This window comes from Phocoena sinus, chromosome 2 (genome assembly GCF_008692025.1).
Source record: "Phocoena sinus isolate mPhoSin1 chromosome 2, mPhoSin1.pri, whole genome shotgun sequence".
In the NCBI taxonomy this organism is placed as follows: domain Eukaryota; kingdom Metazoa; phylum Chordata; class Mammalia; order Artiodactyla; family Phocoenidae; genus Phocoena; species Phocoena sinus.
Genome location: NC_045764.1, coordinates 7,304,413 through 7,327,343, shown reverse-complemented (window position 1 = coordinate 7,327,343; position 22,931 = coordinate 7,304,413). Strand labels below are relative to the sequence as shown.

The window sequence follows — 22,931 nt, the reverse complement described above, 5'->3', positions numbered from 1 at the left end:
TGGATGAACTGGACAGTCATATTCACCCATGTAACCATCACCCCAATCAAGATTCAGGACATTCCCATCACCCCAGAACGTTCCCTTCAGCTGCCCTGCGGTCATTCCCCACCTCCACCTGCCACAGAGAGGCAGTCATGTCTACGGTGGAGTTCTTATTCTTGTGTGGCCAGAAAATGGAACCAAAAATGATTTTACAATTTAAAGCTGATAAAATAGCATTAAGAACCATAAAGCTCCATGTTGTCCACAGGTGCTCTTAATATTCTTTAACCCTCTATCAAAAGCTTGTCTAATGTGTGATAGGAAGAAGGGCAAATGACTTTGAGCTTGGTTCAGTTAACAGTGTAAGTGTGGATACAATTCCCTAAAACGTTGGCTGTACTCGTGTGGATTCTTGATCTAATCTAAGTAGGTTTAAATAGGTTTTAAAATGGTTTTCTTCACCTGGGAAACACTAATTTCAAGTAGTGCTTCCTGCCCTCCTATTTCTGATACCAAAGAGAGCTAGAAGGTAGAGTGGTTTACAGTTAAAAACACAAAGTTTACTTTTAAAAGACTTTTGATTATGCCAGGTTATCATTTGGGTTGAAGTTGGGAGTTAGATAAGCTAAACATCATTTCTTTTGTCATAATCCAACTTTTTTTTTTATTGGAGTACAGTTGATTTACAATGTTGTGTTACTTTCAGGTGTACAGCAAAGTGAATCTGTTATACATATACATATATCCATTCTTTTTTTAGATTCTTTTCCCATATAGGTCATTACAGAGTACTGTAATGTAATTTCGTTCCTTTTTATGGCTGAGAAGAGTTCCCTGTGCTACACAGTAGGTCCTTATTAGTTATCTATTTTATATATAGTAGTGTGTTTTTGTCAATCCCAATCTCCCAATTTATCCCTCCCCCCACTTACCCCCTGGTAACCATAAGTTTGTTTTCTATGTCTTTGACTATTTCTGTTTTGTGGATAAGTTCATTTGTACCCTTTTTTTAGATTCCACATATAAGTGATACGATATTTGTCTTTCTCTAATCCAACATATTTAAAAATTAGTGCACAGGGGCTTCCCTGGTGGTGCAGTGGTTGAGAGTCCGCCTGCCAATGCAGGGGACACGGGTTCGTGCCCCGGTCCGGGAAGATCCCACATGCCACAGAGCAGCTGGGCCCGTGAGCCATGGCCGCTGAGCCTGCGCGTCCGGAGCCTGTGCTCCGCAACGGGAGAGGCCACAACAGTGAGAGGCCCGCGTACCGCAAAAAAAAAAAAAAAAAATTAGTGCACAGGTAGGAGCCTCTGAGCACTGTCTTCCTGCTTAGAATCAATTTACTACACCGATTTTTCAGTGGTTCACTTTTTCCCGTTTTAGGAGATAGGCAATGGTAACTCACATACAAGAAAATCATGAGAAAGGCACTTGTAGGTTTTCGTACACTGCAGATTTAAGAAACCACTAATACTAGCAGTTCTACTTATAAACCCAGGTAACCAATTCTGAGGTGTAATATCAAAACAAGAAGTCTGAGACCACACACACTGCAATTCCTGGTTCCTCTCAACAAACGCGTCCGTATCCTAGAGAGGCATTTTGTCTCTAATCACAATCAGCGGTGCGCCAGCTTCCGGGGGTCAGAGTTCTGTTTTGGGGTATGTCGCTGTGTACTTGGGTGCCAGTTCTTTGATGAGATTCACATAGTCGGTTTTTTACGCACAGGCCCTGCACTCTTCTCCCCAGCTGTACAGTATCTGTTTCAGCTCTGCTACTCTCATCTTGGACAGGTCCACTGATGCCAAATCCAATTTTTTTTCTTCATGACAGAAAGGAAAAGCACAATTTTTTAAAAACAAAACCAACTATGAAACACTTAGAAAAGCAAATAGTGTTACTTATCTTGGTGCTGACTACCCTGTGATTCAAAGTGGGGAACAGCTCCCGTGTCTATGGAAAACAGGACATACCTAAGAAAAATGTATCATATGCAAAGCTATTGGGATAACTCATGATCCGTTGGACTTTCTTTCCATGGAATTATACTCGCTTCAAAACAGGGCCTGTGTAGCTTTGCAGTCTTTGCTACCACTCCATGGCTTCTCAAGATCAACGTTCATAAAACAAATAGCACCGCATCCTAATTGCCGCTCCTAAGGTAAGAAGAACGGAATCGATAAAAGGCGGTACCTTGGGATGGCCCTGTGTGTGCGGCCAACTGAAAGCCATAGATTGTAACTAGCTAGAAAGTTACGATTCACTTTTATATGAGATACGTCTGTGGTAACACAGATGAGCACACATATTACAAAGCACTAATACGAATTAGTTTTTAAATACAAATTTAAAGAGTTTAAATACAATCTAAAGAATTTAAACTAGTTTTTAAATACAAATTTAAAGAAACCCAAACACATGAAGACAATTAGCATTATCACTGATCCTTAATTGTTTTGGATCTCTGCTTAAACTCACCTGACCCCTCCACTGGGATTCCCAAAATCATCACAGGGTTTATTTACAGACCTTTGGGGGTACAGCCACCTCTCTAATGCCGGCGCCTCGGTACCAGCCAATCTGGCTCGTAACATTCTTGCCAATAATACCTGTCACCAACATCTAACTCCTCTAGCGAGACTATTATTTACAGATTATCTGCAAAGGCTGTCAAGAACTCAGCTACTTCTCTATCGCCAAGCCCCAAAACAGAAAAATAATTAGGCTCATCTATAATATACTTGTGATTCTGATTTCCCCGTGAGAAAGGGGCAATTTTTCTCTTTCGAAGGAAAGTCTCCTTCCCCCTTCCTCACCACCAGGGGTGTGCTTGAACATAGATACAGTGTTTAAGTTGACTTATTTTACAGTTAGTGGCAGCCTAGGACTTTTTCAGCTTGACCTCTTGAAGCACTCCTTTTTTTCCCTACATAGTAGAACATGGCACTTAAAAGCCTTTTAATAACCTAACATAGTTGTCAAGTGATTTATCAGAACTTCCAGTCAGTGTACCCTAAGTTAAAAGTTGGATTTCAGACTTAGGAATAAATTTAATCAGGAGGTAAAAGATCTATACACAGAACACTACAAGACTTTGATGAAAGAAATTGAAGAAGACACAAACAAATGGAAAGAGATCCTGTGTTTATGGTTTGGAAGAATTCGTATTGTTAAAATGTCCATACCATCCAAAGCAATCTACAGAACCAGTGCAATCCCTACCAGAATGCCAGTGGCACTTCTTACAGAGATAGAAAGAAACAAATCCTAAAATTTGTATGGAATGACAAAGGACCCTGAATTGCCAAAGCAATCCTGAAAAAGAACAGCAAAATCGTGATTATAGTTAAGAATACTGTATTATATATTTGAAAGTTGCTAAGGAGTAGATCTTAAATATTCTCATCACAAAAAAGGAAACGGTAATTATGTGATATGATAGAGCTGTTAGCTAACATGGTAATCATATTGCAAGATAGAGGTATATCAAATCAATGCATTGTACACCTTAAACTCACACACTGTTATATGTCAATTGCATCTCAGTAAAGCTGGAAATAAATAAATAAAAGTTGGATTTTAAAGGCTTTTTTATTTGGAGGGTCAGCTACACTCTGCTCCAGAGAATCCTTACATTTTTTAATAGTGATTTCCATTCTTTTAAAAAACAGAACAAAGGGCTTCCCTGGTGGTGCAGTGGTTAAGAATCCACCTGCCAATGCAGGGGACACAGGTTTGAGCCCTGGTCCAGGAAGATCCCGCAGAGCAACTAAGCCCACGCACCACAACTACTTAGCCTGTGCTCTGGAACCCGCAAGCCACAACTACTGAGCCTGTGTGCCACAACTACTGAAGCCCACGCACGTAGAGCCCGTGCTCCACAACAAGAGAAGCCACCACAATGAGAAGCCCGTGCACTGCAGCGAAGAGTAGCCCCTGCTCGCCGCAATTAGAGAAAGCCCACGTGCAACAACGAAGACCCAACACAGCCAAAAATAAATAAATAAAATAAATTTATAAAAATAAAAAACAGAGCAAGGGAAAACATACTTTCAGGTCAAAAACCAAATAACACCTTCCTAATTGAAAACATAATCCAAGTCTACACTTACCTTGTCTTTTAATTTTCTGCCTGACATGACAAAATACCTTTAGGAGTAGAAACTTTTATAGCCCAAATTATTAATACTACACAGCTCAAAAGCCCCTGTTCAGTCTCAACTTTCCTGCCAAATATAAGCTGGGAAGAATTTAGAACTAGTGGTCTATTCAAGATAAATGGTTGAAGGAAGAAAATACTTTCTTGCAAGTGTTGGTAGTTTCTTCAGGTTATTCTAGAGGATTTGGCATTTGGCATTAACTTTAAAAGGGGGAAATCCTCTATAACTCCCTAACACTACAGGGAAAAGGTCAATACCAACAGTAAATCTAGTCCATGGCTCCCCAAGGGCCTCTAGTGGCCAGCATTTTGCCAAAACATTAATAAGTACTCTCTTCTTCTCAATAATATCTGATTAATTTTTCTATTATTCAAGGATCCCAGTAAGATCCCTTGCTCATAGTAAATAGTAAATAGTAAAAGCTATTCAAAAGAAATTTGTTGAATGGAAGAATCAGGACAGTATTGGGGGCTATCGTTTATATGGACTCAGTGCTTCCTGCCTCTATTTCATTACTTGAAAGCCAATAAAAAAAAAAAAATCTGCCTCATCACCACCCTGGAAGTTAGGGCCTGCCCTTGGCCATTTGAGAAACAGTTTGTCTTTGGTATCTTCTGACCTTAAACCTATTTAAAGACATCTGTGTAGCTATGGTGCATAGGCTTATATTACACAGCTATGCTGGAAAATAAGACTAAAGTAATTCAGAGTTGGGTGCTAATTACTTAGGTAGTTTACAAAACTATGCCAGGTATGTAACATCAAACAATGACATAAGCAAAGGAAATGGATTTCGACTGGTGGAATTACAGGTGTTGGGATAGGCTAAGTGGGGGGAATCCCCCAGCCTTTTATTTTTATTTATTTCTTTGGCTGCACCGGGTCTTAGTTGCGCACTCAGGATCTTCCTTGCAGCATGCGGGATCTTTGGTTGTGGCATGCGGGATCCAGTTCCCTGACCAGGGATTGAACCCTGGCCCCCTGCATTGGGAGCACAGAGTCTTAACCACTGGGCCACCAGGGAAGTCCCCCTCCACCAGGGAAGTCCCCCTCCAGCCTTTTATGATACCTAATCAATCTACCCGAAAGACTGGCCCAGATACAAATCCTCTGTATAAGAATAGATCTATGTATGTAAAATTTATAAGGCCAAGGATAATGTTTTAAATAGGACATCTTCCTTTTCTGGCTGTTTATTTTAGGCACCCTTGATAAGGCTATTTCATCAGGTAAAACCTGCTTTGATGTGAATAACCTATTTCCTAAAAGTTGAAGCTGGCAGAATGATAGCTCTAGGAAGAACGTTAGAGTCCCATTAAGAACTTCAGAGTCCTTACATCACCTTTGAATAGATGCAGCTTTTGTCTTAACAGGTTACCAAGAGCTAATTCACCACGAGTAGCTGCTCCCTTGAAATTCTGAACTCTTCCTTGACATGTGTAGTTGACAACGCCTTGGTGATTTAAGAGGTTAAACTTTGCCATTTGGGTGGGCAGTTTTACCTAACGCTGTCTGTGCCAGATTTCATTTCTCTTCCCCCAAGAAGTTCAGATGGCACTAGGCACCACACAGCAGTCCAGCACTCTATTAGCAAGTGTAGAGCTTCTTTCTTTCTAACACCGACTTTTTAGAAACTGGCCCTATGTTTACAGAATTGGCAATATGCTGGACATTTGGGGAAAAAACATTTGACTCCGTTATACCGTATTTCAGCTCACAGATCTGACTGTCCATCTTCTTCAGCTTCTCGCAAATCTTCACTGCAGGCATGTGCACGCTCACTGGGCGAGTGACCTCGCTCAGGATCTTTGTGGCCGCATCTTTCGTCACTCCTAGATAGTAGCACTGAAGGGGAATGAAGAGACTTTAGGGGCCCAGACACTGAAAAAAAAGCAAGTAGTATAGTTTCAAGAAGTGAGAAAGAGGTTAACCTAGTTTTTGTGGCCCAGCTTTTACATTTAACCCCTGCTAAGACACCAGAAAACCAATGGCTCCGTTCCCAGGATCAGCCTAATTAGAAGCGCCCTGCAATTCACATGATGCCTAAAGACTACTGATAAGAGCTAACACTTGCTAAATGTTTTATCTGCGCCGACACATTGCTGTCAGGGCTTTAACGGTATTGATGTATTTAATTCTCATAACAATTCTCATAACAATCCTGTGATGTAGGTACTAGTATTTTACACCCAAGCCAACTGGAGGTCACCCAACTAGCGAGAAAAAAAGACCGAATTAATTTAAAAATCTAGCCTTTTGGCTCTGGAGTCCATGCCCTGTTCCATCATGTCCTACTGCCTTTCAAGCTCCCTGACAAGCGTTTGACATTTAAAAATATAGAGCTTAATGGTGCAGACAAATGCTGAGACTTTTATAGTGTGTCAGTGGTGAGCAGTCAATGAGGAAAATTTAACTGACAGATTCAACATGACGATTTTAGGCAAAATGAATTGGCCCAAGCTTGTCTTTAGTGCTGTAAAAACAGTATATTGAAACAGGTCATTTGTGTATACCTGGGAAACACCATTACAAGCTAATAAAAGTACTTCATTAATTATGCATAAATAATGATGTAAAAATATTTTGATAGGTTTCACTAATTGTCTTGATAAGAAGTGGAAAGTCTATCCACTCTTAACTCAGGACAGTAAATTCTCATTAGGAATTCAGTTGTATAATTTCCTTTAAGAAATCATGGGATTGGTTGCCTATGGTTTTTTCAAAAAGCCAAATGAAATGTGACGTATTCTAGATGAAAATACATTGACTCCATTTCCCTGAAAGATCAATTTCTGCTTGCTTTCTGCAGTGAGCAGGCTTGAGGCAAGCATCGAAGAAGGAGAACATTAAATTCAAGATGAGAAATGAAACGATTAGCAGTTTTCTCCAAGCACAGGGAGAAAATGAAAGGTGAAAATTTACCATACCAGGCGGTTTTCTTTTCCTTTGACATCCAAGCAAAAGCTGATCAATTCTTTTTCTATGGTGTCCAGAGAAAAGTTGACTCCTCTGGCTATCAGGGAGTTGTAGAATCGGTTCAAGAATTCTTGACACACTAGAAGGAACAAATGAATTATGTATTTGTGTACAATATCACCGCTACCACACCTATGTATATGTTTCTCCCACCAAATAAAAGAGTAAGTATGATTCAACGCATTGTGACAAATTAAATTCATATCTTAAGTGAGAATGGTTTCAGGCCTGTAGCTTTTAGCTTAGTGTTGGGCCTTGAATAACATGAGCTTATTGAATCAATCCGTCAATCTGTGGAACCAAGTTCCACTTAGTAGGAGAACTTTCCCACAAGATGTCACTCACCCTAAAAGAAAATATTGCCTCCTCTGGGATATGATGCTTGGGACAGCTTTGTTTAAAGCATAGAGAAAAAACAGAACATGTGTCTGGAATGAAGTCCCTTGGTAGTCTGCATCTGCCTGTATGTCCCAGTTTGAACCCCAGTTGGAACAATCATATTCAATCCCACGGTCCAGAGTCAGTGAAGAGATGACCCTCAGAAGAGGCACAGGCAATAAGAACAACCATAGTTACCATTTGTTAGCACTGTTCTGAGTACTTTACGTGGATCAACTTATTCAAGTCTCAGAACAAAACTCGGATGTAGATACATCACTAGCCTCATTTTACACATGAAGAACCTGAGTCAGAGAGAGGCCAGTGAGCTTGCCCAGTAAGTGGTAGAGGGAGTTTGACCCCAGATGGTCTCCCTCTGGGCCCACATGCTTATCCACTAGGGTACTATGAATTAGAAGGAGGCTGCTTTCCCACGCTGTTGTCCCAAAGGCGAAGTGTCCAAGCAATCAGAGAAGGACATGGAGGCCAGAGCATATGCCGGAAAACAGCAGCCCTCATATCAGAAAGAATTTTAGGGAAATAGCATGAGGAAGAGTGGCGATTTCTAGGGTAACCTGGAATAAATTTAATAGTATAGCGAGACTCTGAAGGAAAGAAATTACAAAACTTTATCAAAAGACCTAAAAGTAGACCTAAGAAATGGGAAGATAAGCCATGTTCATGGATGGGAAGATTCAATATTATGGATGATAATTATTTTTAAGTAGATCAATAAACTCAATGCTCTTCTAATTAAAATCTCAATAGGCTTTTTTTTTTTATAGATTTGATAAACTGATCCAAAAATACAGATGAAAAAACAAGAGCAAATGAAAGCCAAGAAGTACTTGAAGAAGAAGGAGGTTGGGGAGTTGACCTTATCAGGTATCAAGACCTAATTCTAAAGCTATAGCGTTTGAAACACTGTGGGACTGGCACAGAAATAGACCAGTGGAACAAACTAGTGAGTCTAGAAACAAATCCACAAATCTAGAGGAGCTTGGTAGAGTACAGAAGTGATACTGAAAATCAGTGGGGGAAAAATGGGCTAGTCAATAAATGGTACTAGGACCACCTGCCATGGAAAAAGTTAAACTTAGACACCTATCCAAAACTACACATAGACGTGAATCCCAGGTGAATGAAGACATATGGGAAGAGCAACACTACAAAAGTTATAGAAGAAACCTTAGGAAAACATCTTTTTTTTTTTGTCCCAATTATCAATAAACTATCCTTTTAATTCGGCTTCTTCTCTTTTTTTTTTTTTTTTTTTTTTTTTTTTTTTTTATGCGTTACGCGGGCCTCTCACTGCTGTGGCCTCTCCCGCTGCGGAGGACAGGCTCCGGACGCGCAGGCCCAGCGGCCGTGGCTCACGGGCCCAGCCGCTCCGCGGCATGTGGGATCCTCCCAGACCGGGGCACGAACCCGTGTCCCCTGCATCGGCAGGCGGACTCTCAACCACTGCGCCACCAGGGAAGCCCCTTTTTTTTTTTTTTAAACATCTTTATTGGGGTATAATTGCTTTACAATGGTGTGTTAGTTTCTGCTTTATAACAAAGTGAATCCGTTATACATATACATATGTTCCCATGTAGGAAAACATCTTTATGGCATCAGGATAGAGAAGGATTTCTTAAAGAAGAGACCAAAACACGGATCATACATTTGATTATATCAAAATTAACCAGTTTTTTAATGCAAAAGAAATCATAAGCAAATGATAAGACAAGCCACAAACTGGAGGAAGATATTTACAACTTATAAACTGATGAAGGAGTAATATCCAAAATACATGAAAAATCACCATGGTCATACCCTTAGGTCCAGTCATTACCAATGACTATAACCTCTATAATCTCAGTGGAAACATCCCATTGTCTGATCATCATCTCCCATCTTTCCAGCTCACATCCTCTAACACCCCAAGGTAAACAATCCCCTGACCCCGCCAGGTCATACTATTCATTGATTCTGCCACCACTTCACCCTGCTTCCCCACCCAGCTTAGATTCCGTGGTTCAACATTATAATAACTCCTTTGCACACAAATTGAACTCCCTTGCATCTCTCTCCCTTGTTGGACTCACCCAGCAAAATCCTAACCCTGGTTAAAACTTTGCACCTATACTCACTGAACGTGGCTGGAGGAAATAGCACAGCCGTACTCACTGGCCTCACTGTAAATTCGTGACCGCTCATTTCAGTGAGCCATCAGTGCTCCCAACAATCCTACTACATCGACCTCATTCTCACTCTCTCCCACTCCCAAGAGGACAGTTGCGCAGCTGCTCTCTCAAACCTTGTGTCACACCTCCACCCCATCCTCAGCGATGGTGGTGCTTCCTATTTCTCTGAGGGAAAAAAAAAGCAACAGGAAAGAACTCTCTCTTGCTCTGCCACCACATCTACAACACGTGTATCAGCACAGTCTACCTTAATTCTATGAATGAACTGTGACAACCCTTCCACCTGCTAAAGTAGATCCTATCAACTCCCTGCTCCTGCACCTCTGCCCTCTCTCCTGTCTTGTTTCCATTAACATGCTGTTCATTCTTATATCTTAAAAGCAACAAAACCTCTCTCAACATCACATCCCATTTCTCCACTCCTGTTTAAGAAAAACACTCTAAAATAATTTTTATACTTGTAGTTTCCAGGTCTCTTCTCTCTCCCTCTCTGTCCCTCCCCCCCACACACACACCAAGTTTAAAGCCAGTGAGTTATAAAATGTTCAGTTTGAAAAATAGTGTCCCTTGTCTCCCCTTCCCCATTTCCCCCAAACTCAAAGCTTTCGTTTTCAACTCTTGTAGCTGATTCCTTTGGAATTTACAAATTTTAAATAACATGTTTGTGTGGCTAATTCCTAATTTTATTTTTAGTCTTAGATATTTATTATAGTTTTTTCCCGTGGAAGAGAAAGATTTAACTCTTTTGCCCAGACCCATCTCTTGTAAAAAGCATTTGGTTGGATGTTTTTATGTAGCCTTACAATCTTTGTCTTTTAACTTGACTATTTACTACTTAACTTAGTACTTGAAAAATATAATAACGTCACCTGCAGGAAAAGAGCTACAACATTTTAGAAAAGATAATAATAAATTTAAAAATCAAGTTAGTGGAATTATTAAATTATCAGCAGGCTAGGAACATTATTTTCAGCAGTTCCATCCACACCTTCTAGAACTGAAGTCAGTCCTACATTATCTGCTCCTACTTGATTTTGGAGGGGAAAAAAAGACACCAGATTAGTCTTGCTGGTACCGGTACTAGGGGAGAATTGCTACCTAGGAATAAAATACATGTTGTAATGAGTTAAGACTTAAGAATAACCAGAAGCTCTTGAATAATTTGTATATTACTTCATTGTTCTAATTTTATTTTTAATATTGCCTTAAATAAATTAGTTCCCAACTCCACACTCAGAAAGCAGTATAGGTAGGGATTCAGTGCTTCGGCTCTGAAGCCAGACTCTCTGGGTCCAAATCCTGGCTTTACTAGTTAATATTTACTAGCTGTGGCTTTGGGCCTTTCAACGTTGAATCACCTGACAGTCTAATTGCCCTTCCCTTTAAGTTCATCAGTCTTCTTTCTCTGTGTTTAAGATTTTCTCTTTTTTCCTTTTGTGTTTTGCAGTTTCCTTCTGATATGGTTAGATGTGGAATTATTTTTATTTACACTGTTTGGAATATACTGGACTTCCAAACCTGTGGATTGATGACTTTCATCCGTTTGGGAAAATGAGCTATCATCTCTTTTGCTCCACCCGTACACTCTCTCTTCTCCTTCTGGAAGTCCAGTTAACATATGTGGGAATTTTTCTCTTGATCTGCATTGTACCTTTATCTCTGTTTCATATTTTTATTCTCTTAATTGCTCAGTGATTCCTTCTTGACAATTTCTTCAGTCTTCTAACTCACTAATTCTTTTCTCTGCTGTGTCTAGTCTGCGGTTAATCTCACTGATTTCTATTTGTACATGTTTATTTGGTTCTTTTCCAAATATGTGTGGACATTTTTAGTAGCCTCCTGCCCTTTATTCATATTTTCAATCCCTTCCTTTATTTCTTTAAATATAGTAAAAATATTTTACATTTAGTGCCTGATAATTGTAAAACCTGAAGCCTGTCCAGGTATGCTTCTTCTGTCTCTTGTCTCAACTGGCTGTCACTTACGGTGCTCTTCTTCCCAGGGGTTTGTGATTTTTCTGAATGTGAGCTTTCTTTCTTAGAACTTTGTGGGAATTATTAGAATTTTGTGGGACTGGATTGAAGGTGGATTCCTATGTGAGATTAACGTTTGCTGATGCCGACTTAAAATCCCTGTAAACTAAATTCTCAGTCTGAGACGTTTTGGATCACCCAGGTTGGCTGTGTCCATTTGGGCTTCAATGCATATGTGTGGTAGCTTGTGAGTATGAGTGATCAAGAGACATTTTTGTTTTACCTTTTATTCAGTAAAAAGTTCAAGTACTGCAATTTCTTTTAGTCTCTAAAGAATGGTGGTAGAATTGTGGTTATTTCCAGGTCACCTTTTACAATGAAAGTCTAGCTCTCTGGGGTTCCAAACTAATTGGGGGAGGATCCAGTACTACACACCTAACTTGGGAAGGTCTGGGCTATGTCATTATTCTTTTTATTTTATTCATTCTCTTTATTTTACATCCATGAAAATCTAAGTTTAAATTGCCTGGGTGGCAAATACCCTCAAGAAAAATCCCAGCTTCAGGGGTCCCTTTACCTCTTTTGGTTTCCACTTTCACATTGTTTTTGGCCTCTGGGTATGCCTTACTAACTTACACTTAACATTTTCACATTTTTATTTTATCCAGTGTTTTCAGTTGTTTTCAGCTAGACGACCAGAAATGTCAATTTTTAGAACATGAAGTCATATTCATTCCTAATGCTATTTAATAGGAACAGAACACTAAATATAATATAGCCATGTCGTGGTTTTAACAAATATTTATTGAACAATCAGTAAGTGCCAGACAGTATTCTATAGGTCGTTGGAAAAACAAAGCTCTTACTCTCAGGGATTACATGCTGGTGAATAAATAAAAGTATCTTGTGGCTGTGAAGAAACATAAATTTGGTAAGGAGGATAGAGTAATAGTATAAGGTAATAGTATTATTCTAAATGGGGTGGTCAGGGAAGGTCTCTCAGATAAAGTCGTGTTTGAGCATAAAGCTTAAGGAAGTGGGAGAACACCTTAAGTGGAGTGCTTGGGAAGAACCCTCCAGGCAGAGGGAAGAACAACGTATACATGTCCTTGGCAGGTCCAAGAACCATATGGGAGCCTCCCTCCCACCAAGAGGGAGGATGGTAGAAAATGAGGTCAAATGAACGGCAGCATGCCAGGTCATCTAGGGCTTTGAGGTCATGGTAAGGGCTCTGGGTCCTACTCTGAGAAGGCATGCCATTAAAGGTTTTGAGCAAAAGGGTGCAGTGATCTGACATTACTTTTAAATTATGCCTCTGGAGGTTCTTTGGAGAATAGACTGCAGGGTAGCCAGAATGAAAGCAGGCATAACCATTTGGAGTTTCTTAAAATAGCAGCATATCTTGGACCAGGGTGGGAGCATTGGAGGTGATGAGAATGGTTGGATTCTGGATGTATTTTGAAGGCAGAGCCAAAAGAATTTACTAATGGATTGGATGTGGCATGGGGTGGGGGTGGGGGCGGTGGCGGTGGGCGGAGACAGAAGTCAAGAATGACCCCAAGGATTTGGGCCTGAGAAACTGCAAGAGGGGAGTTGCCATTTGCTGAACTGGTAAGACTGCAGGAGAAGCAAGTTTGTGGAGACCAGCAGGAATTCAGTCTTGACACGTGAACTTTGAGATACTTCTAGACAAACGTGACGATTAATTTTATGTGTCCACTTGGAGGGTGTTTTTGAATGAGATTAACATTTAAATCAGTGAACTCTGGCTAAAACAGATTGCCCTCCATAATGTGGATAAGCCTCATCCAATCAGTTGAAGGCCTGAATAGAACACAAAGGATTGGCATGAATAGAACAAAAAAGCATGAGGGAATGCTCCAGCAGACTGCTTTCTGCACCATTGGCTCTCCTGGGCCCCCAGCCTGTTGGCCCACACTGCAAATTTTAGACATCTCAGCCTCCATAATCAGGAGAGCCAATTCTTTATAATAAGTCTATCTGGATGTATGTATGTATGTATGTATGTATCCTATTGGTCTGTTCCTCTGGAGACACCTAATATAATGTCTGACACTACAAACAGTAAAGAGCTGCTGGGGATATAAATCTGGAGTTCAGGGGTGAATTCTAGGACAAATACTAAATCTATAAGTCATCAACATTAAAATGATCTTTGTGGGATGAGACCACACAAAAGGGAGAGATCCTGGGTTTCAGTCTTGTGAAACTCCATTGTTTAGAAATTGGAAAGATGGAAAGAACCAGAAAAAGACTGAAAGGAGCAGCCAGTAAGGGAGGATGAAAACAAAGAGTGAGTGTGTCCCAGAAGACAAGCAAAGAAAGTGTTAAAAAGGAGGGACTGACTGATCAGCTGTGTGAAATGCTACTGATAGAATGAGGAAAACGAGACATTTGCCAACACGTATTTTGCTAAGTTTAATTAGCAAAAGACCAAGTATGCAAGGGAGACACCTACTGTAATGATCCATGCATAAACCATCGTTAAAGCCTCCTGGTGACCTGTAATTCTCCTCTTCCTGAAAAAGAAACCCTGTGTCCTGATGCCTCAAAGCTCTTTCTCTACTCCCACAGTATACCTTCAGATGATTTCTACACCTTAACTGTTGCTCTGTTGTCAATGTATTACCTAGAGGGCGGGTGTTGGGAATTCTAACTTGTACTATGAAAGATACACTTTTGACTCACTAAAAGCTATATAATATTTTATTGCAGCATATGTGCGTACATGTATTCAACAGAATTGAGTGCCTACCTTATGCCCCGCACCATGGTAGCCACTGGAGATGATCTGGTGAGAGAAACGGTCTTGACTGTCAAGGAATGCACACATGGAGACCAAAATGATTTCTCTACTATGAGACATGTACTAGATAGTGTGGGAGAACAAAGGAGAAGCACCTCCCTGGAGGAAATTGGGAGATCACTGCAAGTTATTTAGTGAGGAAATAACATGATCACCCTGTCATGGGAAGGATGCTGTTGTGGGCTTACATGAAGAGATTAATCTCACAATAATCTCTTCAAATATGTTCTCAGGTCCTTTCTCTCTCTCTCTTCTCCTTCTGGGACTCCTATAACGTGAATGTTGTTTAATGTTGTCCCAGAGGTCTCTTAGGCTGTCTTCATTTCTTTTCATTCTTTTTTCTTTATTCTGTTCCAGGTCACTTATCCGTTCTTCTGCCTCAGTTATTCTGCTATTGATTGCTTCTCGTGTATTTTTCATTTCAGTTATTGTATTGTTCATCTCTGTTTGTTTGTTCTTTAATTCTTCTAGGTCTTTGTTAAACATTTCTTGCATCTTCTCGATCTTTGCCTCCATTCGTTTTCTGAGGTCCTGGATCATCTTCACTATCATTATTCTGAATTCTTTTTCTGGAAGGTTGCCTATCTCCACTTCATTTAGTTGTTTTTCTGGGGTTTTATCTTGTTCCTTCATTGGTACATAGCCCTCTGCCTTTTCATCTTGTCTATCTTTCTGTGAATGTGGTTTTCATTCCACAGGCTGTAGGATTGTAGTTCTTGCTTCTGCTGTCTGCCCTCTGGTGGATGAGGCTATCTAAGAAGCTTGTGAGATTAATCTCACTATAAATCACCTAACAAATTAGTAAGTTAAGGATCCTGGCATGCATTTATTGCTATAACCAGATAACCATAGTCTTTTTATTTATGTCATAGGGTTTTGTTTATTAAAATTAGTCCCATAAGTGAATGTATAATTATTTCAAAGTAAAAAAAAAATTAAGAGCCCCATAATACAATCCTTTTAAATAAATTCAGAAACGTTTACATTTTTTTTTTAGTAAGCTTCACATGACCTAAAGCAGTCATAAACTTGAATATTCACAGGGCCCAGGCAAGTAAAATGAATGGGTAAAGCAATCCAAGTCTAGGAAAAACAAAAACAAAAACCTAAAGAACACATGTCCTTTCTAAAAAGAGCAGCCACCATCAGTTCCCACTATATGGACATATGGGCTAGTCTTGACTGGTCACCTGGTTTTCAAGATAAGCCAGAAATCTGAACTTTTTAAAATGACATCTCCCAAGTTTAAAATATAGCCAATTAATTTAGATGTTTTTTTCAAAATACTTTGTTTACTTAATAAAATACATTAATAGGTCCCAGCTGGTTCATGGACTATCAGGGGGTTTTTTTTGTTTGTTTGTTTTTTGCGGTACGCGGGCCTCTCACTGTTGTGGCCTCACCCGTTGCGGAGCACAGGCTCCGGACGCGCAGGCTCAGCGGCCATGGCTCACGGGCCCAGCCGCTCTGCGGCATGTGGGATCTTCCCGGACCGGGGCACGAACCCGTGTCCCCTGCATCGGCAGGCGGGCTCTCAACCACTGCGCCACCAGGGAAGCCCAACTATCAGTTTTTTACTGATAAAAGAAGTCATTGGTGTCCCATGCCACAGAGTAGTCAAGATAAGAATGGAAATTTGCCCTACAGTATGTATAGAATTTTAATCTTATACACTGAGGGAAAATTAATTGGCTAATGATAAAGACTCATAAGCTGAAACAGAGCCAGATCTAGACTCTATTTCTTTTTGTTCTAAAACCAGTATTTCCTTCGTTGTGATTCTACAGTGTTAACAAAAGGAAATATACACCCAGGTTACTCAGACATGCAAGTTAATAATCACAATGTGCTGTAATAAATTCAAGAAAGACGTTAGAAGCTTCACAATTAATCCAGATGCTCTGGCTCTTCTGAAATGTTTTTTTTTTTTTTTTTTTTTTTTTTTGCGGTACTTGGGCCTCTCACTGTTGTGGCCTCTCCCGTTGCGGAGCACAGGCTTCGGACGCGCAAGCTCAGCGGCCATGGCTCATGGGCCCAGCTGCTCCGCAGCATGTGGGATCCTCCCGGACCGGGGCACAAACCTGTGTCCCCTGCATCGGCAGGCGGACTCTCAACCACTGCGCCACCAGGGAAGCCCTGAAATGTTTTTAAGTAGAAGCTCCAGCAATTAAATTACTGATGATTAAGCCAGTCAACTGTTTATGCCTCACAAATTCTGCTTTAAACGTATAGTACCCAGTTATAAGGGATCTTTAACTGAAAATTATAACTTGGCTGAACAAATATCTATATCTAAAGTTTGACAATAACATCACGTAGGTATTTTAAATTTCTGGAGAAAAGTTTAATTATTGCAGGGCTGATAGAAAACTGGACTCCAATTGTTAAGACTTTATTCAGTTATATTACAGTCTATACTCACCCATTCATTAAACGTATATTGTGAACCTACCATTTCCTGTTATGTAAGAATAGATCCGAAAGCTCAGAGAAGGGTGAAGCGGATATACATCTAAGCTAATTATTTCAATGAATGAAACACGGAGGTAAGTGCTACCGTAGTCCAGGAGGAAGGAGGTAGCACAGCTAATTATCTCCTTTGACCTCGTTACCAGCCCTCTGCTGTAGGTATTATCACGTTGATTTTGCCAGAACCGGGTACAGTGGCCTCAGAGCCAGAAGGCTGGGTGGGACGTAGACCCACCTGTTCTGAGTGCAAGTCCACAGCTGAGATTCTGTGAACAGAAAAGGAATCTTTTTTTGTATTCCTCCTCTTTATACGGAGTTAAGGTAGTCCTTTGTTAAGAAACTTTTCCCTGTAAAGTCCTAACAAATGTTAGTTATGTGCTCTGATTTAAGCCATTTCAACTCAATTACAATTTGTCATGTTTTCTCCTTTGGGGAGTTATAAACTAATTTGAACTTGAAAGGCTTCTGTGCAAGGAAAGGCAAGTCTCGCCAGTTAGGGCAGCAGAATCATTTTGGAGCCAGGGTCGTCTGCCTCTACGTGCGTCTGCACAAAATCGAATCCAAATCCAAACCCACCAGCTCTGAGGCAGTTTAATCGAGCAAGACCAAGAACGCGGCCTGAAGGTGTCACTGGGCCCGGCTCGAACTTTTGCTTAGGCTTGGGCGAAGGCGATCGGAAGCCACGGCCAGGGCCCGTATTTCCTAAGTGAAATGCTATTTATAGACAGGCCCGAGAGAAGCCAAAGCCGACAACAGCTGCACTGCGACGCGGTGTCACCGCCATGCAAGCAGGTCTCACACCGCTCACCTTCACAGTCGGCGCCCAGCCGCCCCCCGGCCTCCTGGCCCTGCGCCCGCCCCGGGTTAGAGACCCAAAGCCCGGCGCAAAAGGCCACCACTGCGGCTGGGCTCCCGCACCACATGCTGAGCCAGCTCCAAACGCCTCGCCGCCACCTGTGAAATGAACCGCCGCGCTGCTATCACCCGGGGCTGCTCCAGGACGCAGGAGCGCAGACCCGGGATGATTGGAAAATAATCGGCCTGGAGTTGCTGGGACACATGATGCAACTCAACCGTGAGTTTCCATTGGCTCTCAAAAAAAGGGCATGGAAGCGGGCGGAGCGGAGCAGCCGCTTCCTTTCCCTCCCCGACCTGCGCGTGCGCACTCTCGCTCACGCGGTGCCTCCCCAGCGGGGCGGGGAGAGACGCAGTAAAGCTATTCGCTGACTGCTCGAGGGGAAAGGCGGGACCTTCACGCTGATTGGCGGGGACGCGGGAGGCCGCGGCGAAGGGACCGGACGCAGTGGGCGGGCGGGAACGTGAAGTCTCCGCGGTGCCTGATGGGGCTGTTCCGCGGCCTGGCGCTCTTGCGGCCGGGGGGACCGCTCGTTACTGCTACCGCCGTCTCTGCCGCCTCATGGCGGCCATCGGGGTTCACCTAGGCTGCACATCAGCCTGTGTGGCCGTCTATAAGGTGAGGGACTCGGGGACTTGGGCTGCGCGTACCCAGTTCTCTGGGTGCGAGGCCAAGTCCTTTGGTCTCCTGCGGGGCTGTGAACGGCGTGTCGCCGTTCTGGGGACGTCGCGCGGAGAGGTGATTCTGTGGGGAAGTTTCGGGCTGAGAGCTGGGCGGACCCGGCCTCGTCCCCCACGGCTCCTCAAGGAAGGCCGCTGCGGGCCCGGGACCTCGCGGGCGCAGGAGGTCCCGAGGGGGGGCGGACCCGGGACCTCGCGGGCGCAGGAGGCCCAGAGCGGGGGCGGACGCGGGACCTCGCGGGCGCAGGAGGCCCCGAGGGGGGGCGGACCCGGGACATCGCGGGCGCAGGAAGCCCCGAGGGGAGGGCGGACCCGGGACATCGCGGGCGCAGGAGGCCCCGAGGGGGACCTGAAAGTGTGGTACCCGGAGGTTTCTGGACGTTGGCCAAGAAAGGTTTCTGGACGTTGGCCAGAACGCGGGGTGGCCGCATTCTGGAACTGGAGGTGTTGATCCTGCGAAGCGTGTGAAGCCAGATGATGGTGTGTGCTCTATTCAGTTGTCCTTTCTGGAAATGAGAGAGCCTGACTAGGAGTTAGGGGATTCCTGGCATCAGTGGGTAGGTGGAAGGAGCAATAATGAGGGACAGCCCTGATCCTAGTCTCACGTTTAAATGTCAGTGATTTGTAAGGAAAAGCCAAAGCGTTTAATGCTACTTCATCATATGTAGAGAGTGAAAAAAGATGCATTTATAGGGAAAGGAAGAGAAATAGGAAGTTTAACGCAATAAGGCTTGTTATTGTACGTAGATAGGTTGTTATTATGTCTGTTCTGTTATCCACTATGCAGAGCAGACTGAAAAAAATGAGGTAGTTCTTCATGGAATTCTGGTCTTAATTAAAATCTAGGAAATTGATAAGGACAATTAAATCTACTTGTTTAAAAGAATGATAAAGCAGTTTTTCTCTCCACATACATGTCAGAGTAACACTGGCCCACCCATGTCTGAATATATCTAAAGAGACTGTATATTTCATCACAAAAGAACTAATACAGTTGCGTATTTTTCTCCAGGATGGGCGGGCTGATGTGGTCGCCAATGATGCAGGTGACAGAGTTACTCCAGCTGTTGTTGCTTACTCAGAAAATGAAGAGGTACTGTTCCCCTCATTTTTGAACTCTGAGATAAGGAAAAAATTACGTGCGTTGTAATATATTGCTCTTTTTCAGGTTGTTGGATTGGCAGCAAAACAAAGTAGAATGAGGAATATTTCAAATACAGTAATGAAAGTAAAGCAGATCCTTGGCAGAAGGTATGGAATAAAATAATACTTTTACCCATGGTAATAAAAACGTGTTTATACATTCTAAGTGTAATGTGAAATGAAACTAGAAACGCCAGTGTGTTTTTTCATTGTGTTTTATGACTGGGTCATTTCACAGAATACTCTAGGAGGCTGTTATCTTCTGATATTATCTTCTGCTGAGTCTTCTCAAGGATGGGATTCACTCAGACAATTGTTCCTTGCTTTCAGATCTGTTAGTATTGATAGATGCCAACATACATTTAGTTTTGATAATTTGTGTCATCCAGAGGTGGGAATTTGGACTTACCACATTTGTACAGTACTTTTTTAACTGAGGGAACTTGAAAGATTGTGTGCGAATTTGAAGATTTCTTTGCACTGTAGTTGAATTTCGTGGAATCTATTATAATTGGTGAAATATTTACGTAGAAGCTATTGATTTTCTTCCTTAGATCTTTTTGTGACACTTTTTGGGAACTAAGTTTAACAGTTGGCTTTCAAATTTAAGCATTAGGGAAACAGCTTAATTAATGTCTTAAGAATCAGGTTAATCAGCTGTTGTAACTTTAATTAAAAGATTAAAGAGGCTCACTTCCCCAGACTTCTGTCTCCTCAAATTATAGATTACCATGATAATTAGGGGTTTTCATTTTCACTGGAGTTGTAATACTTGCTATAGTGTTTTTAAATTTTCAAAGTGCTTTCACATCTATTATTTTATTTAATCCTCTCAAATCCCTGTCAGGCAGGTTTTATCCCTTCCCATTTCTAGATGAGAAAATCAAGGCACACAGAAGTTAGCTATCCCTAAATTAGTTAGGGGGTAAACTAGAAAGGACTGCAGTCCAGGGCGCCTAACCGTTAGCCCCAGGTTCTTTCCTTTCTACTTCGTCAGTTAAGAATTTAGGTAGAAATTTCCTTGTGTTGACTTTAGGATTGGGGGATCATGGATTAAATTTAAAATTTATTTCTTTTATACATACAGATATTTTTTACTATCCCTTACCTGTGTTTAGTTAAACTGAATTTGATACTCATTTTTTTCCCTTAGGATCTTTATGCGTTACATCAAAACTTGTAGTATTTCAGGGAGAATTCAAATATTCTCTGATGATACATATATTCCCGTATCCATTTATCTGTTGACAAAATTTAGTACTGAGCATATTGGAAATAATTTGAGTTGGTGTCAAAAATTTTCAAATTATAGACTGAAAAAAAAATCAGGGAGTTGTAGAAGCTAGATTCACTCATTGTAAGCAGCCAACAATGTCTTTTTTAAGTAAACTTTTTTTTTTCTGAGATAATGGTAGATTTACATACTGTTACAAGGAATGATACAGAGAGATGGAATGTATTATTGGATTTACCATTTTCTCCCAGCGGTAACATCTTGCAAAACTATACTACAGTATCACAACCAAGGTACTGGCATTGATATAATCAAGATACCGAACAGTTCCACAGATCCATCCCCTTGGTAGCCCTGTTTGTTTTTTTGCTGCTATTTTGGGGCAGGTGGTGGAAGTAAAGACGTGGAGGTCTTCTGCCATATTATGCAAAAAGCTTTGTATTAGCAAGAACAACTTCAGCTCACTTTTCTGGCCCTGGAAGTTACCTTTTAACAAAAGAGTGCAATGGTGACAGTCAGCTGGGTAATACATAGCCACAGCATGCTACTTAGACCAAGGTTAGTAAGGAATGAGCCCCTTTAGACATGTATTGCTATGCCAAGGTCCTGCTAAGACTTCTCCAGAATGAGCTGCCTCATGGTCCAGGCATTTCTCCGCCTCGGTCTGTCTGCTTAGAAGTTAGTGGTGATTTTTATAGATACACAGTTGTACCAGGTCTCAGCCTTGGAAGCATTCTGCCCTTTGTGGAGGAGCCAGTCCCCTTGTTACCAAGCCAGTAAGGCCCTTTTTAGCCCTTGATCCGGTACCCATCCTGAGCGAACTCCCAAAGTTGGGCTTTCTCAGTGCTGGCATCCTGCCTCTTTGCAGCCTACTTACAGGTAGCACCGCTTAACTTGCTGCCACAATTATCCTTACCCATCCCTGTAACTTTCATTCCCCTGTGGCCTTCCAGCCAGAAATGCGGTCCTTGGACCTGGCTTCTCAGCAATTAGCCCTGAGAGGGAAGAATCGGCTGGCTCCTGGAGATAGACCTGAGCACACAGAGCCTCCCCACACCTTCAGATCGGCACCTTGCTGCCCAGGAGCCTCCTCCAGCTAGCCTTCCTTCCCAGTCCGCTATGGCCACTTCCAATAGCAGCGCAGGCATCCGGTGGTCCAGACAGGAGACACGCACGCTTCTCTCCATACTAGGTGAGGCAGAGTATATTCAGCGCCTCCAGACCGTGCATCACAATGCAGACGTCTACCAGGCTGTGTCTAAACGGATGCAGCAGGAAGGCTTCCGCCGCACCGAGCGTCAGTGCCGCTCCAAGTTCAAAGTCCTGAAGGCATTATATTTAAAGGCCTATGTGGCCCACGCCACAAGTACGGGTGATCCACCACACTGTCCCTTTTATGATACGTTGGATCAGCTTCTCCGAAATCAGATAGTGACTGACGCAGACAACTTAATGGAGGATGCTGTTTGGGCCAAGCACTGTGATCAGAACTTAGCGGCCCCTGACACCCCAGGAGAGGAAGGAGCCAGCATTCTGGGAGCAAAGAGGACTCAGGCAGCAGATCATCAGCCTGTCTTGAAAACAGTTAAGGAATCAGATGAGGATTGTCAACTGAGGATCAGTGACCAGATGCGGGAAACCAGTGACCTTGAGGACTCCTGGGATGAATCTTCGGGTGCAGGTAACTCCCCAGCGTGTGAAGGATCAAGGTCCCAGAGCCACTTGTTTCTAATTGTTACATGTTTGGATGGTGACCTTGTCAGCGTAGTTCCTACTTCTGCCCCCTGCCCTCTTTTTTAAATCTAATGGTAAGATAAAGGGCTTCAGGTTTTTAAGAGGCCTGACCCTAGGTATGTAAGATATTAGAGCTCCTTTAAACCTGGAAGCACTCCTTAGAACCAGACTAGTTTGGGCATTGTTAATAATGGAGACTTAGGAATTTGTGACTGTAGAGTAGTTGGATAGCTATGTGGGAGGGGGCTCAGGAAGGCGAGGGGAGAGGTTTTGGATGTGTGATTGCAACAGAACAAAATGTCCAGATAAGGAAGTGAATTCTTCCC

General features: G+C 42.2%; 2 protein-coding genes across 5 annotated transcripts in view; one reads left to right on the top strand and one right to left on the bottom strand.

The window, feature by feature from the left end:
- Positions 1–1,287: 1,287 nt before the first annotated feature.
- Positions 1,288–17,913, bottom strand: CDNF (cerebral dopamine neurotrophic factor). Its single transcript, XM_032623874.1, has 4 exons — positions 17,767–17,913; positions 7,074–7,201; positions 5,850–5,991; positions 1,288–1,808 (listed from the first exon to the last, which is right to left on the bottom strand). Exons 1-4 carry the CDS (start codon positions 17,879–17,881, stop codon positions 1,705–1,707), a joined length of 489 nt encoding a protein of 162 aa, XP_032479765.1. The 5' UTR covers positions 17,882–17,913; the 3' UTR covers positions 1,288–1,704.
- A 370-nt stretch (positions 17,914–18,283) lies between these two features.
- The window catches only part of HSPA14 (heat shock protein family A (Hsp70) member 14), a 35,786-nt gene continuing 31,138 nt past the window's right edge, over positions 18,284–22,931 (top strand). Inside the window, exons 1-4 of one of the 4 annotated variants that reach the window (XM_032622142.1) lie at positions 18,294–18,432; positions 19,507–19,587; positions 19,663–19,745; positions 21,825–22,552. In XM_032622142.1, the coding sequence (XP_032478033.1) occupies positions 21,991–22,552 (562 nt within the window). In that variant the 5' untranslated portion in view covers positions 18,294–18,432; positions 19,507–19,587; positions 19,663–19,745; positions 21,825–21,990. Of the gene's footprint in view, positions 18,433–19,506; positions 19,588–19,662; positions 19,746–21,824; positions 22,553–22,931 lie in introns of those variants that run through there. The other 3 variants (XM_032622145.1, XM_032622143.1, XM_032622144.1) reach the window with 3 other exon arrangements.